This window comes from Neolamprologus brichardi, chromosome 15 (genome assembly GCF_056152115.1).
Source record: "Neolamprologus brichardi isolate AB-2024 chromosome 15, ASM5615211v1, whole genome shotgun sequence".
In the NCBI taxonomy this organism is placed as follows: Eukaryota; Metazoa; Chordata; class Actinopteri; order Cichliformes; family Cichlidae; genus Neolamprologus; species Neolamprologus brichardi.
The window spans coordinates 39,154,810-39,168,608 of record NC_142118.1 but is presented as its reverse complement, the minus strand read 5'-3'; the positions used below and the strand labels follow the sequence as shown (position 1 = coordinate 39,168,608).

The 13,799-nt window shown below is 44.0% G+C and overlaps 1 protein-coding gene across 1 annotated transcript in view; it reads left to right on the top strand.

Moving 5' to 3' along the window:
• LOC102794990 (cadherin-2-like) overlaps positions 1 to 13,799 on the top strand; it is a 106,436-nt gene that overhangs the window by 53,710 nt on the left and 38,927 nt on the right. The window contains exons 4-5 of the mRNA XM_006791902.3: positions 2,004 to 2,177; positions 6,174 to 6,329. Coding sequence (XP_006791965.1) covers positions 2,004 to 2,177; positions 6,174 to 6,329 — 330 coding nt within the window. The remainder of the gene's footprint in view (positions 1 to 2,003; positions 2,178 to 6,173; positions 6,330 to 13,799) is intronic.

The following is a 13,799-nucleotide window of genomic DNA, read 5'->3' as shown; positions in this document are numbered from 1 at the left end:
AAAAATGTTCATGCTTTTTTAATTTGTCATTTATTAAAATTATAAATATATATTTTAACTCAAAAGTACAGCTTTTAAATTTAATGTTGCTGAAACAACAAAGTAATAAAATAATAAATCTATCTGATGGAGAAATCCCTCATCTTTGGAAAAGAGAGTTTATTACAGAGAAATGTCTCTTTCCAAAATAAAAGCTCTACTATACGCTTCTTCTGGGCTATATTCTCAGCAGCATATTAAACATATCAGGTCCCCATAAGGAGAATCATGTGCTAACGGCTGTCTAAATGACTCGGGTAAGTTTGTAGCATGCGTGCTTGTTGTTTTTGTCTGCTTCCACTTGTCTTTGCACGAGGATGATGTCGGAGTAAATGTGCAGTCATATTCGTTGTGTTCCCACTAGTGCTGTCAGCGTTAATCTGAAATGACGTTAACGCCACAACACGGCAAATCTCCGTTAACGAGCTACCGCGGATCGCCCCGTGCGTGGGGCTGGACGGCCAACACGTTAACGAGCTAACTGAGCTAACACACTAGTTCCCACCCATGTAATTGAGCATTGCTGGCACATCCAACATACTGTTTTACTTTAGTCCATGACGCGCTTACCTTCAGGGTCATACGTCACATGAAGACCAAGATAGTTCCAAACGCCAGATCTGAATGAGGGTGGGGGAGGTTCAATTTGCCATGTTGCAACGAGCTTAGCTTCTGTCTGCTAGCTTGCGCTGCGCTCAGTGGATCTGCGCTCGACAGTGCAGCCTAGGCGGAGTAGTCGAACACAGATCCACTGAGCGCTCAACACAGACAGCATCGTCAGAAGGAAAGTTGATGAAATAAATTTAAAAAATTGTATTGTTCGAAAGCGGTTCAATATCGATACGAGTATCGTTGCACCCCTAATATATACATATATACATATACATATATATATATATATGTATATGTATGTATATATACATATATATACATACATATACATATATATATATATATATATATATATATATATATATATATATATATATATATATATATATATATAAGAGTAAGAACAAAAATGATAAAACTAGAGGACATGTCGACCACTAAAGCCAATGAACGCTCTGCCTGAGATGAGCCAGCCTCCATAATGTTGCACGTATCCATCGAACGAGTCACGTCCTCTCTGAAGCTCGGTTTCATTTATTTTCATCCCATTCAGACGTTTCCACATCTTCTTCTTTCATATTTTTGATCATTGCTAAGAAATGAGAGTTTTTAACTCCACACGTATCAAATTGTTGTTTTATAAACAGAGCTCTGTTTTGCATGTTGCTCCTACACAGACGAGCTGGTTTCTAATGAGAAGACAAATAAGAAGAAAGTAGGAACTGTGCTCCAAATCACTGTCAATCGTTTATTCTGGCGTTTTTTCAGTGATGTCAAATCCATCGTGTTTGCTATAAAAAGGAAATAAAATATTGGAAACAGAAGAGTAAAGTTTCCTCTTTGACCTCAGATGATTCTTTGCTCTGCTGGCTGGAAACGATGCTTCTGTTCAGTCAGTGCTGATATATTAACATAATTTATTGTGCCGTGTATCATATGAATCCATTGTACTGTATGTCAGAGTATTCTTGCTATAACAGTTAATTGAATCAGGTCCTGCAGAGAGCAGCCCTCCCCATCTCCAAGGTCAGGGGCTGCACGGCTCCTGTGCAGGTGCATTGTGGGAGAGTAAATGAGAGGCTCCTTCCATTTTTTCTTATCGTCGTCTGTGAGGCCTGCAGTGTCACTGCAGATCTGTGGCTGCAGAGGACACACACACACGCCCACACACGGTGACAGGTGGTGGTCATTTATCAGGCAGACTATAATGAGAGCATTAATCCAAGCCACTGGAATGAGGTCAGAAATACCCTGAGTCACCGAGCCGTCCCTGCGCTGTGTGTGTGTGTGTGTGTGTGTGTGTGTGTAACCCTGAGCTGAATATACACGGTGCTTGTTTACTGTCTCTGCAGGTAAAGCCCAGTGATGCAACACTGACTCAGCAGGTACCAGAGATCCTGTTTCCATGGCGCAGCGTGGTTGTCAGAGGCGATGGTACTCTGAGGCGGGTGAAGAGGGACTGGGTCATTCCGCCTATCAACGTTCCCGAGAACTCACGAGGACAGTTCCCCGAGGACCTCGTCAGAGTAAGACACACACACACAACGAGTCTTACCGTGGCTGTGAGGACTGAAGAGAAGGAAACAGGGAAAACAAACAGGAAAATAAAGCAAAGAGCAAAATGTCTGAAAAAGATGATCAAATGTGACCCAAATGGAGAGCACGACAAAATAAAGCTAATGAAACAGGAAACAGGATCCTTGTTAGCCTGCTTCAACAATAAGCTAATGCAGCCTGACAGAGTGCTATAGCAGCTATGCACCAGCATCCTGTGTATAAGAGATGGATGTAGTGATCTTTGACGTCCATAATGATATGACGATGATAATTAGTGATGTGCGGATCGATCCTGAAATATCGATTCAGTCGTTTATGTTCTAGAATCGATTCTCACATCAAAATATCGATATTTTAGTAATTTAGGGTAAATAGTTTATCATTAACAGGAACACAGTGGAAAGAAACTACATCATTCGGATCGTCTAAACTGGAAGGAACTACTTCCTCTTCCGCCTTTCATACTCATGTGTGAAACACGGCTGTATAAATGTGGCAGCCTCTGGCGTGCGCACTCACAACAATGGCTGAGCGTGATTGGAGTCATGTGTGGACGTGTTTTACCTCCACAAACAGCCGAGACGTGGTTCGCGATACATGTGGCAAGAAAGTGAGGCGATGTGGCAACAGCACTGACCTCGTCAAACACCTCAGAGTAAATCATATCCATAAATGTGCATCTCAGAGCAGTGTTTCCCACGAGTGTTTGTGGAGCAGAGGAGGGACACAGACAAGAGCATTTATGATTGACATTAACAAGTTTATCCTCTGAAAATATTTGATTTTCCAAAAGCTTTGTGAGACCTAAAGAATAAACCAGCTAGCTCTCAATGAGTCTCATATCCTGTGGTTTAACTTCAGCTTCACTAATGAGCTCAGCTGTCCTCGGACGCAGTACCAGCTGCAGCCAGTCGCACACTCGAGACAGGAAGCAGCTAGCTGGTTAGTAGCGCCTGAGCTGAACAAAAGGAAGGATTGTAAACTAGTAAATCCAACTAAGCACACATATGCCTACAGATACCTGCTAGGAGATGACACGCTGCTGCACAGACTGAAACTTAAACAAATGAGTTAAATCAACACAGCGTATTCATATTCAATAAACCCGTGTGTTTTGTGTTCAGAAAACGTGATTGAAACATGTTCAGATGAAGTACGTTGAACTGAATGTTTGAATCCTTCATAATTTTGTCATTTTATTTCAACACTATTCAATAACTGTTACCCCGATACTGCTCGGTCACTTAGATACCACATGTTGTCTTCATATTACATAATGTTCAACAAAGTCTAGAGTCTGGTTAAAAATTGAAGGGCTCTACAACAACTACCATCCTCCTGTCTTTAGCCTGGTTGCAGGGGCATAACCCTAGAGCGGTAGGTTACACCCTGGACAGCTCACCAGTCTGTCACATAGAGACAAACATCCATTTGCGCCAGATTGTGGATTCGAACCAGGACCTGCTTACTGTGAGGCAACAGCACGAACCACCACCACCAATCCTGGCTTGTCACAAAAAGCTGTGATTTCAAGGCCACGTTTTTGTCCTTGACAGGTTTGACCACAATAAATAGCGCTAGCATGCACGGGGCGTGTAGTTGTCTGCCTCCAGTGATTTTCCTGTGGTTTAAAATCTCGTGTGTTCTTGTGAATTTCATGAGTTCAACAACTAACCACTCTGACTAGATTGTATCAGGTCATCTCAACAAGAACAAATGAATTTTGTACAGATCCTTCATGATTTAATTACGTAAAATGTTTGTGTTCAAATTACGAGTTAGACTTTTTTAATATAACGACCACCCAATGATCTTTTTTCGGTAAACCAAAAGAAGTAGAGGCGGCTGCTCGACTCGACTGAGACGGACACCTTCCTCAAACCACGATCCAAAGCGAGACTGAAATCCCGAGCGAGATTTAACATATATTATTGACTTACTTCACTTCACACATGATATGATCAATTTAATCTACCTGCTCTGCATATCATGTAGTTTCTACACTATATAGTTACACTTAACTTTAAAGCCTGAGGCACTTGTGTTAAAGACACGATGCGTACATAAATCCAAGAGCCGGCCAATCCCTTTTTTCAGAAACACTTAAAGGGTCACATCCAGTGACCTCAGAGCCAATCAGAGATTTACAGCGGCAGTAAATTTTAGAGCAGACATGCACGTATGAATAAAACATGAACTCAATGATGACATCTATGAAGAGTCCAAATATGATGATAAAACACTACTAATGCTGAGTTAGACAAGTGTGCCGTGAAAAATGAGTAGTGTCTGTGCCTTCAAAGCACAAAATAAAACTTTGCTTACTGAGGTCCATGCAGAAATATATCGAAGCTAAACAAGTTCTGATGCTGGCCTTCGTCATTCTTCAAAAACCTCTTCTTCAGCACATGGAGCTGGAGTCGTCTCTGTCGGGCTAGTTCAGCTGTGTTTGTGCAGAGGCTGCAGGCAGGGCAGCTACACTTGGGTCGGAGAGCTGGACCATTGTTCATATTCAAATAAACTTCTTTTTTAAAGGAATATTTTCATTTAAATATATTTTTAATTTTGATCAACAGAGATGGTTTCAGTGGTTTAGTCGGGATATGAGCAGTGCTTTCTCTACATGTTAGCAGACTTCACGTCACAGCTACATTCACTCCCAAAGCTTAGTAAGAGTCACAGTATCCATCATCTAAACTCTGCACTAAGACATGAGGCTCTTTGTTCCTCATGAATCAGACGTAGCTCTACTTCCTGTAACCCGATGACCTTTGAAAACCTGACACAGCACACATGTAATAAATCACTTTAGTTTAGTTACTTTTAACAATGGCAGCCTTGCGGAGCAAACAGCCTCCACACATAATACGTAATTATTATGAAACCAGTTATGCAGCTGTGACTGCTGTAATAGAGATGAAGTAGGTAGAGAAATGCAGCGGCAGTGTTAGCCTCGGTAAGAACTATTTTATCCAGCAGGAGCCTCAAACTCACACTGTTTGATTCTCAGGGAGTCAGACACGTAGATCTATAATCTACTTTTTTAAGTGTGAAGACGTGTAAGTCTGTTCTAATATCTCAAAGCAGAACACAAACAGCAAAACAACCAAATGTCAACATTATTTCTTACAAATGCACATTCAACCTAAGAGCAGCAACTTTGGCATACTGGCTGTTTGGAGCTGTGTATATGCAGGAGATGCAGTGCTGTTATATGTGGCCTTTGCAGAATATGAGACTACATGTCAGTGCTGGTCCATTTCTACATGTAACTTTAGGAAAAATATTCTGTGTTGTGAGAATGAAAGCTCCGGCAGGTCTGTGCTCTTTAGTGCACAATGAGCCGTGCAGATGGAGAAAGAGGCAGCTTACCTTTCAGACTGAATTTGATTTGTGCATGGATCATTTATTCTTTGCTTCTGTTTGAGTGATTTTGATGAGTGTAGCCTTCCCTCTGGCTCCGCCCACGTCTTCATCTTTTTCTGAGACTTGTAAACATGTGTGTGCACGTCGAGTATCTTTGCAGCACCCCCTCGCTCTTTAATGCCGTGATGATGTGGACAATGTGCAGGATATTGAAGGTGCTCCAGACATCACAGTTTATTTTAGCTTCGCCACAAATCACATTTCCTTTGCTGAGCTGCTCCAGGCTCCTGCTGCGTGCTGCCTGTGCAAGCCTAAAGTCATCGTGACACACAAGACACATCCAGGTCAAACTCACAACGTAGCTCCACTTTTGGTGTCATTATATTCTTACATTTATAAAAAGATGGCAGTCGTGCTCAGCAGAGAGAAGCAGCTCCCAGAATACATGACAGCAGCAGATGCTCACAAAGAAAGTCGACTTCAACGTAGAAAGTTTGTTTTTTAATCCAGATTTGCTGTTATTTACCACCTGCACTGCTCTGCCAGCTCTGCGTTTCCTGTAGTAAACACTTCCTGTGCCCTTTCTATCTGTTTTTTAGATCCGCTCAGACCGGGATAAGAACCGAATGCTGCGCTACAGTGTGACGGGACCTGGGGCTGACCAGCCTCCCACTGGGATCTTCATCATTAACCCCATCTCAGGCCAGCTGTCGGTCACCAAGCCTCTGGACAGAGAGCACATCTCCAATTTCCACGTAAGACTGTGGGCATGACAGCGAAGGTCAAAGACGGAGCAAATGATGAATGCTTTAGTGATCGGTGTGTTAGCTCCTCTGGCTGCATGTTAAACCGAGGTCTGTGGTTAAAATGTGATGCAAACGTCTGCAGCGTTGCGTCTCGGTTCCTTCTTCTGTTGCCATTGAGCGTTTATTCCGTTCTTGCATGGTAGATATGTCATAGTGTTAGTGTGTGCTCTTCAAAGTGTTTTCTGTGGCCAGCCAAAGATGGGCTCTTTCTATGTAAGTAACTTTAAAAGTACTAAAAGTTTCACCTTAGATTACATAAAATGCGGTTTGACACTAACACTCAGGACCTGCCTCTGCAGGCACGAGTCTGCTCCCAGTCAGCACGCTGCTCTGTGTCATCCCTTGCGTTTTCATGTTATATCTGTGCTGTCACTCTCTCCTGGATTTATTCTCTCTCATGCAGAGATGATGAAGAAATTCCTTTAAAAAAGCCACTTGGTGTTTGCTTACTATATCTGCTACCGTCACAAACAGCTCCGAGAGCAGAGTCTAACCTTTTGATCTGTAGGAATGCACACACAACTCACACGGGGGAGTGGAAATCTGGAGTCGCAGCAGGTTGATTTGCATTTAAGCTGTGTGATGAATATTCATGTGATTGGATGTAGTTGTCAGAGCTAGGAGCTGGGATTGGCCTGCATGTTTATTCATGAGGGAGGCTTTGGCTCTTTGAGAGCCTCATACAGATGCACTGTAAAGGAATGACTTATCAGGGCCAATCAATACCTATATTCAGCATCTTTGACCACATTATGCTGAATAAAAAATAAAATAGATGTTTGATTTTCAAAGGTGGGGATATGTTCCTTGAAAAGTTGTTTTTCCAAAGTTTTGTGTTAGCTTTGATGGTTTTGATCTATGAGCAGATTATTTAATATTAATTACAAAGCACTGTTTTGTAGCTTTTATGCTGAAACCTCCAGAGATGCATTCAACTACACAACAAATGGCATATAGCATGTTTTCTGCAGGTGCTGGTATAAACGTTTGGCTGCATACATGTTATTCTAAAGTAATCATCCCAGAGCACATGTGCCGTGACCGACCAGTATTAGAATAATAAGCAGTTTAAGGGTCCTCTTTCAGTATAGAGGTGGTCCACACCATGTCTGATCACCAAAGTCCAGTTCCACTGATGTGTGTCATGACTGTGTTAGGCCACAGAGCACGTACCCCGTCCTGCTTCAAGGGATAGTCTGGGCCGTGGCTTAGTTGAACTCACAGTGCGCTTGAAGTGTGATCGCTATGTGCAGTAAAGCAACACTCGCTTCCTGAACCACAGCTGCCTCTGCTATAATCACTGTTAGCTATTTCATTCATTGATTGTTCTTTAAGGCATTCGAGAGGACCATATGATTCACACGCTGGTGCAAAAGGTTTTTCCAAGATGAAACAACAAAATGCATTAAAATTGCCAGGAAAGGAGTATTTATGTAACAGGTGTACAAACTGTATTGTGCACAGGGTTGGTGCAGCCTGGGCTGGAGGCACAAGTGCATGTGGGTCAGTGTGTACATGCATTTCTGAAATAAATCAGTTCATAAAGGTGAAATGTTTAGCAAAACAAAATGGTCACAACCACTTATTAAGAGTAGTGCTAGTGCAGTGTGAGTGTAGTGTGAGTGAGGTGCGAGTGTAGTGTGAGTGTAGTGCAAGTGTGACTGTAGTTTGAGTGTAGTGTAAGTGAGGTGTGAGTGTAGTGTAGTGTAAGTGTAGTGCGAGTGTGAGTGTAGTTTGAGTGTAGTGTAAGTGAGGTGTGAGTGTAGTGTGAGCGTAGTGTAAGTGTAGTGCGAGTGTAGTGCGAGTGTGACTGTAGTTTGAGTGTAGTGCAAGTGTAGTGCAAGTGTAGTGCGAGTGTGAGTGTAGTGCGAGTGTAGTGTTAGTGTAGTGTAAGTGAGGTGTGAGTGTACTGTGAGTGTAGTGCGAGTGTAAGTGTAGTGTGAGTGTAGTGCAAGTGTGACTGTAGTTTGAGTGTAGTGTAAGTGTAGTGCAAGTGTAGTGTGAGTGTAGTGCAAGTGTAGTGCGAGTGTAGTGTAAGTGAGGTGTGAGTGTACTGTGAGTGTAGTGCGAGTGTAAGTGTAGTGTGAGTGTAGTGCGAGTGTGAGTGTAGTGTGAGTGTAGTGCGAGTGTAGTGCGAGTGTAGTGCGAGTGTGAGTGTAGTGTGAGTGTAGTGCGAGTGTAGTGCGAGTGTGAGTGTAGTGCAAGTGTAGTGCGAGTGTAGTGTGAGTGTAGTGTATGTGTAGTGCGAGTGTAGTGTGAGTGAGGTGTGAGTGAGGTGTGAGTGTAGTGCGAGTGTGAGTGTAGTGTAAGTGTAGTGCGAGTGTAGTGCAAGTGTAGTGCGAGTGTGAGTGTAGTGTGAGTGTAGTGTGAGTGTAGTGCGAGTGTAGTGCGAGTGTGACTGTAGTTTGAGTGTAGTGTAAGTGAGGTGTGAGTGTAGTGTGAGTGTAGTGCGAGTGTAGTGCGAGTGTGACTGTAGTTTGAGTGTAGTGTAAGTGAGGTGTGAGTGTAGTGTGAGTGTAGTGCGAGTGTGAGTGTAGTGTAAGTGTAGTGCGAGTGTAGTGTGAGTGTAGTGCGAGTGTAGTGTGAGTGTAGTGCAAGTGAGGTGTGAGTGTAGTGCGAGTGTAGTGCGAGTGTAGTGTACGTGTAGTGCGAGTGTAGTGCGAGTGTAAGTGTAGTGTGAGTGTAGTGTGAGTGTAGTGCAAGTGTAGTGCGAGTGTGAGTGTAGTGCAAGTGTAGTGCGAGTGTAGTGCGAGTGTAGTGTGAGTGTAGTGTACGTGTAGTGCGAGTGTAGTGCGAGTGTAGTGCGAGTGTAGTGTAAGTGAGGTGTGAGTATAGTGCGAGTGTAGTGCGAGTGTGAGTGTAGTGTAAGTGTAGTGCAAGTGTAGTGTGAGTGTAGTGCAAGTGTAGTGCGAGTGTGAGTGTAGTGTAAGTGAGGTGTGAGTGTAGTGCGAGTGTAGTGCGAGTGTGACTGTAGTTTGAGTGTAGTGTTAGTGAGGTGTGAGTGTAGTGCGAGTGTGACTGTAGTTTGAGTGTAGTGTAAGTGTAGTGCAGTGTAGTGTGAGTGTAGTGCGAGTGTGAGTGTAGTGCAAGTGTAGTGCGAGTGTAGTGTGAGTGTAGTGCGAGTGTAGTGCAAGTGTAGTGTGAGTGTAGTGTAAGTGAGGTGTGAGTGTAGTGTGAGTGTAGTGCGAGTGTGAGTGTAGTGCGAGTGTAGTGCAAGTGTAGTTTGAGTGTAGTGCAAGTGATAGTGTAGTGTGAGTGTAGTGTAAGTGTAGTGCGAGTGTAGTTTGAGTGTTGTGCAAGTGAGGGGTGACAGTAGTGTGAGTGTTTTGCAAGTGTGAGTGTAGTGCGAGTGTAGTGTAAGTGAGGTGTGAGAGTAGTGTGAATGTAGTGTAAGTGTAGTGTGAGTGTGAGTGTAGTGCAAGTGTAGTGTGAGTGTAGTGTGAGCGTAGTGTAAGTGTAGTGTGAGTGTAGTGCGAGTGTGAGTGTAGTGCGAGTATGAGTGTAGTTTGAGTGTAGTGTAAGTGTAGTGCAAGTGTGAGTGTAATGTTAGCGTAGTGTAAGTGTAGTGCGAGTGTAGTTTGAGTGTAGTGCAAGTGTGAGTGTAGTTTGAGTGTAGTGTAAGTGTAGTGTGAGTGTAGTGCAAGTGTGAGTGTAATGTTAGCGTAGTGTAAGTGTAGTGTGAGTGTAGTGCAAGTGTGAGTGTAATGTTAGCGTAGTGTAAGTGTAGTGTGAGTGTAGTTTGAGTGTAGTGCAAGTGTGAGTGTAATGTTAGCGTAGTGTAAGTGTAGTGCGAGTGTAGTGCGAGTGTAGTGCAAGTGTGAGTGTAGTGTGAGTGTAATGTGAGCGTAGTGTAAGTGTAGTGCGAGTGTAGTTTGAGTGTAGAGCAAGTGTGAGTGTAATGTGAGCGTAGTGTAAGTGTAGTTTGAGTGTTGTGCAAGTGAGGGGTGAGAGTAGTGTGAGTGTTGTGCAAGTGTGAGTGTTGTGCAAGTGCGAGTGTAGTGTGAGTGTAGTGTATGTGTAGTGCGAGTGTAGTGTGAGTGAGGTGTGAGTGAGGTGTGAGTGTAGTGCGAGTGTGAGTGTAGTGTAAGTGTAGTGCGAGTGTAGTGCAAGTGTAGTGTGAGTGTAGTGTGAGTGTAGTGCGAGTGTAGTGCGAGTGTGACTGTAGTTTGAGTGTAGTGTTAGTGAGGTGTGAGTGTAGTGCGAGTGTGACTGTAGTTTGAGTGTAGTGTTAGTGAGGTGTGAGTGTAGTGCGAGTGTGACTGTAGTTTGAGTGTTGTGCAAGTGAGGGGTGAGAGTAGTGTGAGTGTTGTGCAAGTGCGAGTGTAGTGTGAGTGTAGTGTATGTGTAGTGCGAGTGTAGTGTGAGTGAGGTGTGAGTGAGGTGTGAGTGTAGTGCGAGTGTGAGTGTAGTGTAAGTGTAGTGCGAGTGTAGTGCAAGTGTAGTGTGAGTGTAGTGTGAGTGTAGTGCGAGTGTAGTGCGAGTGTGACTGTAGTTTGAGTGTAGTGTTAGTGAGGTGTGAGTGTAGTGCGAGTGTGACTGTAGTTTGAGTGTAGTGTAAGTGAGGTGTGAGTGTAGTGCGAGTGTAGTGCGAGTGTGACTGTAGTTTGAGTGTAGTGTAAGTGAGGTGTGAGTGTAGTGTGAGTGTAGTGCGAGTGTAGTGTGAGTGTAGTGTACGTGAAGTGCGAGTGTAGTGCGAGTGTAAGTGTAGTGTGAGTGTAGTGTGAGTGTAGTGCAAGTGCAGTGCGAGTGTGAGTGTAGTGCAAGTGTAGTGCGAGTGTAGTGCGAGTGTAGTGTGAGTGTAGTGTACGTGTAGTGCGAGTGTAGTGCGAGTGTAGTGTAAGTGAGGTGTGAGTATAGTGCGAGTGTAGTGCGAGTGTGACTGTAGTTTGAGTGTAGTGTTAGTGAGGTGTGAGTGTAGTGCGAGTGTGACTGTAGTTTGAGTGTAGTGTAAGTGTAGTGCAGTGTAGTGTGAGTGTAGTGCGAGTGTGAGTGTAGTGTAAGTGTAGTGCGAGTGTAGTTTGAGTGTTGTGAAAGTGAGGGGTGACAGTAGTGTGAGTGTTTTGCAAGTGTGAGTGTAGTGCGAGTGTAGTGTAAGTTAGGTGTGAGAGTAGTGTGAATGTAGTGTAAGTGTAGTGTGAGTGTGAGTGTAGTGCAAGTGTAGTTTGAGTGTAGTGTGAGTGTAGTGTGAGCGTAGTGTAAGTGTAGTGTGAGTGTAGTGCAAGTGTGAGTGTAATGTTAGCGTAGTGTAAGTGTAGTGCGAGTGTAGTTTGAGTGTAGTGCAAGTGTGAGTGTAGTTTGAGTGTAGTGTAAGTGTAGTGCGAGTGTAGTGTGAGTGTAGTGCAAGTGTAGTGCGAGTGTGAGTGTAGTGTGAGTGTAGTGTAAGTGAGGTGTGAGTGTAGTGCGAGTGTAGTGCGAGTGTGACTGTAGTTTGAGTGTAGTGTTAGTGAGGTGTGAGTGTAGTGCGAGTGTGACTGTAGTTTGAGTGTAGTGTAAGTGTAGTGCAGTGTAGTGTGAGTGTAGTGCGAGTGTGAGTGTAGTGCAAGTGTAGTGCGAGTGTAGTGCGAGTGTAGTGTGAGTGTAGTGTAAGTGAGGTGTGAGTGTAGTGTGAGTGTAGTGCGAGTGTGAGTGTAGTTTGAGTGTAGTGCAAGTGATAGTGTAGTGTGAGTGTAGTGTAAGTGTAGTGCCAGTGTAGTTTGAGTGTTGTGAAAGTGAGGGGTGACAGTAGTGTGAGTGTTTTGCAAGTGTGAGTGTAGTGCGAGTGTAGTGTAAGTTAGGTGTGAGAGTAGTGTGAATGTAGTGTAAGTGTAGTGTGAGTGTGAGTGTAGTGCAAGTGTAGTTTGAGTGTAGTGTGAGTGTAGTGTGAGCGTAGTGTAAGTGTAGTGTGAGTGTAGTGCAAGTGTGAGTGTAATGTTAGCGTAGTGTAAGTGTAGTGCGAGTGTAGTTTGAGTGTAGTGCAAGTGTGAGTGTAGTTTGAGTGTAGTGTAAGTGTAGTGTGAGTGTAGTGCAAGTGTGAGTGTAATGTTAGCGTAGTGTAAGTGTAGTGTAAGTGTAGTGTGAGTGTAGTGCAAGTCTGAGTGTAATGTTAGCGTAGTGTAAGTGTAGTGCGAGTGTAGTTTGAGTGTAGTGCAAGTGTGAGTGTAATGTTAGCGTAGTGTAAGTGTAGTGCGAGTGTAGTTTAAGTGTAGTGCGAGTGTAGTGTGAGTGTAATGTGAGCGTAGTGTAAGTGTAGTGCGAGTGTAGTTTGAGTGTAGTGCAAGTGTGAGTGTAATGTGAGCGTAGTGTAAGTGTAGTGCAAGTGTATTGCAAGTTTAGTTTGAGTGTAGTGCAAGTGTGAGTGTAGTGTGAGTGTAGTGTAAGTGTAGTGCGAGTGTAGTGCAAGTGTAGTTTGAGTGTAGTGCAAGTGTGAGTGTAGTGTAAGTGTAGTGCGAGTGTAGTTTGAGTGTCGTGCAAGTGTGAGTGTTGTGCAAGTGCGAGTGTAGTGTGAGTGTAGTGTATGTGTAGTGCGAGTGTAGTGTGAGTGAGGTGTGAGTGAGGTGTGAGTGTAGTGCGAGTGTGAGTGTAGTGTAAGTGTAGTGCGAGTGTAGTGCAAGTGTAGTGCGAGTGTGAGTGTACTGTGAGTGTAGTGCGAGTGTAGTGCGAGTGTGACTGTAGTTTGAGTGTAGTGTAAGTGAGGTGTGAGTGTAGTGTGAGTGTAGTGCGAGTGTGAGTGTAGTGTAAGTGTAGTGCGAGTGTAGTGTGAGTGTAGTGCAAGTGTAGTGCGAGTGTAGTGTGAGTGTAGTGCAAGTGAGGTGTGAGTGTAGTGCGAGTGTAGTGCGAGTGTAGTGTGAGTGTAGTGTACGTGTAGTGCGAGTGTAGTGCGAGTGTAAGTGTAGTGTGAGTGTAGTGTGAGTGTAGTGCAAGTGTAGTGCGAGTGTGAGTGTAGTGCAAGTGTAGTGCGAGTGTAGTGCGAGTGTAGTGTGAGTGTAGTGTACGTGTAGTGCGAGTGTAGTGCGAGTGTAGTGCGAGTGTAGTGTAAGTGAGGTGTGAGTATAGTGCGAGTGTGAGTGTAGTGTAAGTGTAGTGCGAGTGTAGTGTGAGTGTAGTGCAAGTGTAGTGCGAGTGTGAGTGTAGTGTGAGTGTAGTGTAAGTGAGGTGTGAGTGTAGTGCGAGTGTAGTGCGAGTGTGACTGTAGTTTGAGTGTAGTGTTAGTGAGGTGTGAGTGTAGTGCGAGTGTGACTGTAGTTTGAGTGTAGTGTAAGTGTAGTGCAGTGTAGTGTGAGTGTAGTGCGAGTGTGAGTGTAGTGCAAGTGTAGTGCGAGTGTAGTGTGAGTGTAGTGCAAGTGTAGTGTGAGTGTAGTGTAAGTGAGGTGTGAGTGTAGTGTGAGTGTAGTGCGAGTGTGAGTGTAGTGCGAGTGTAGTGCAAGTGTAGTTTGAGTGTAG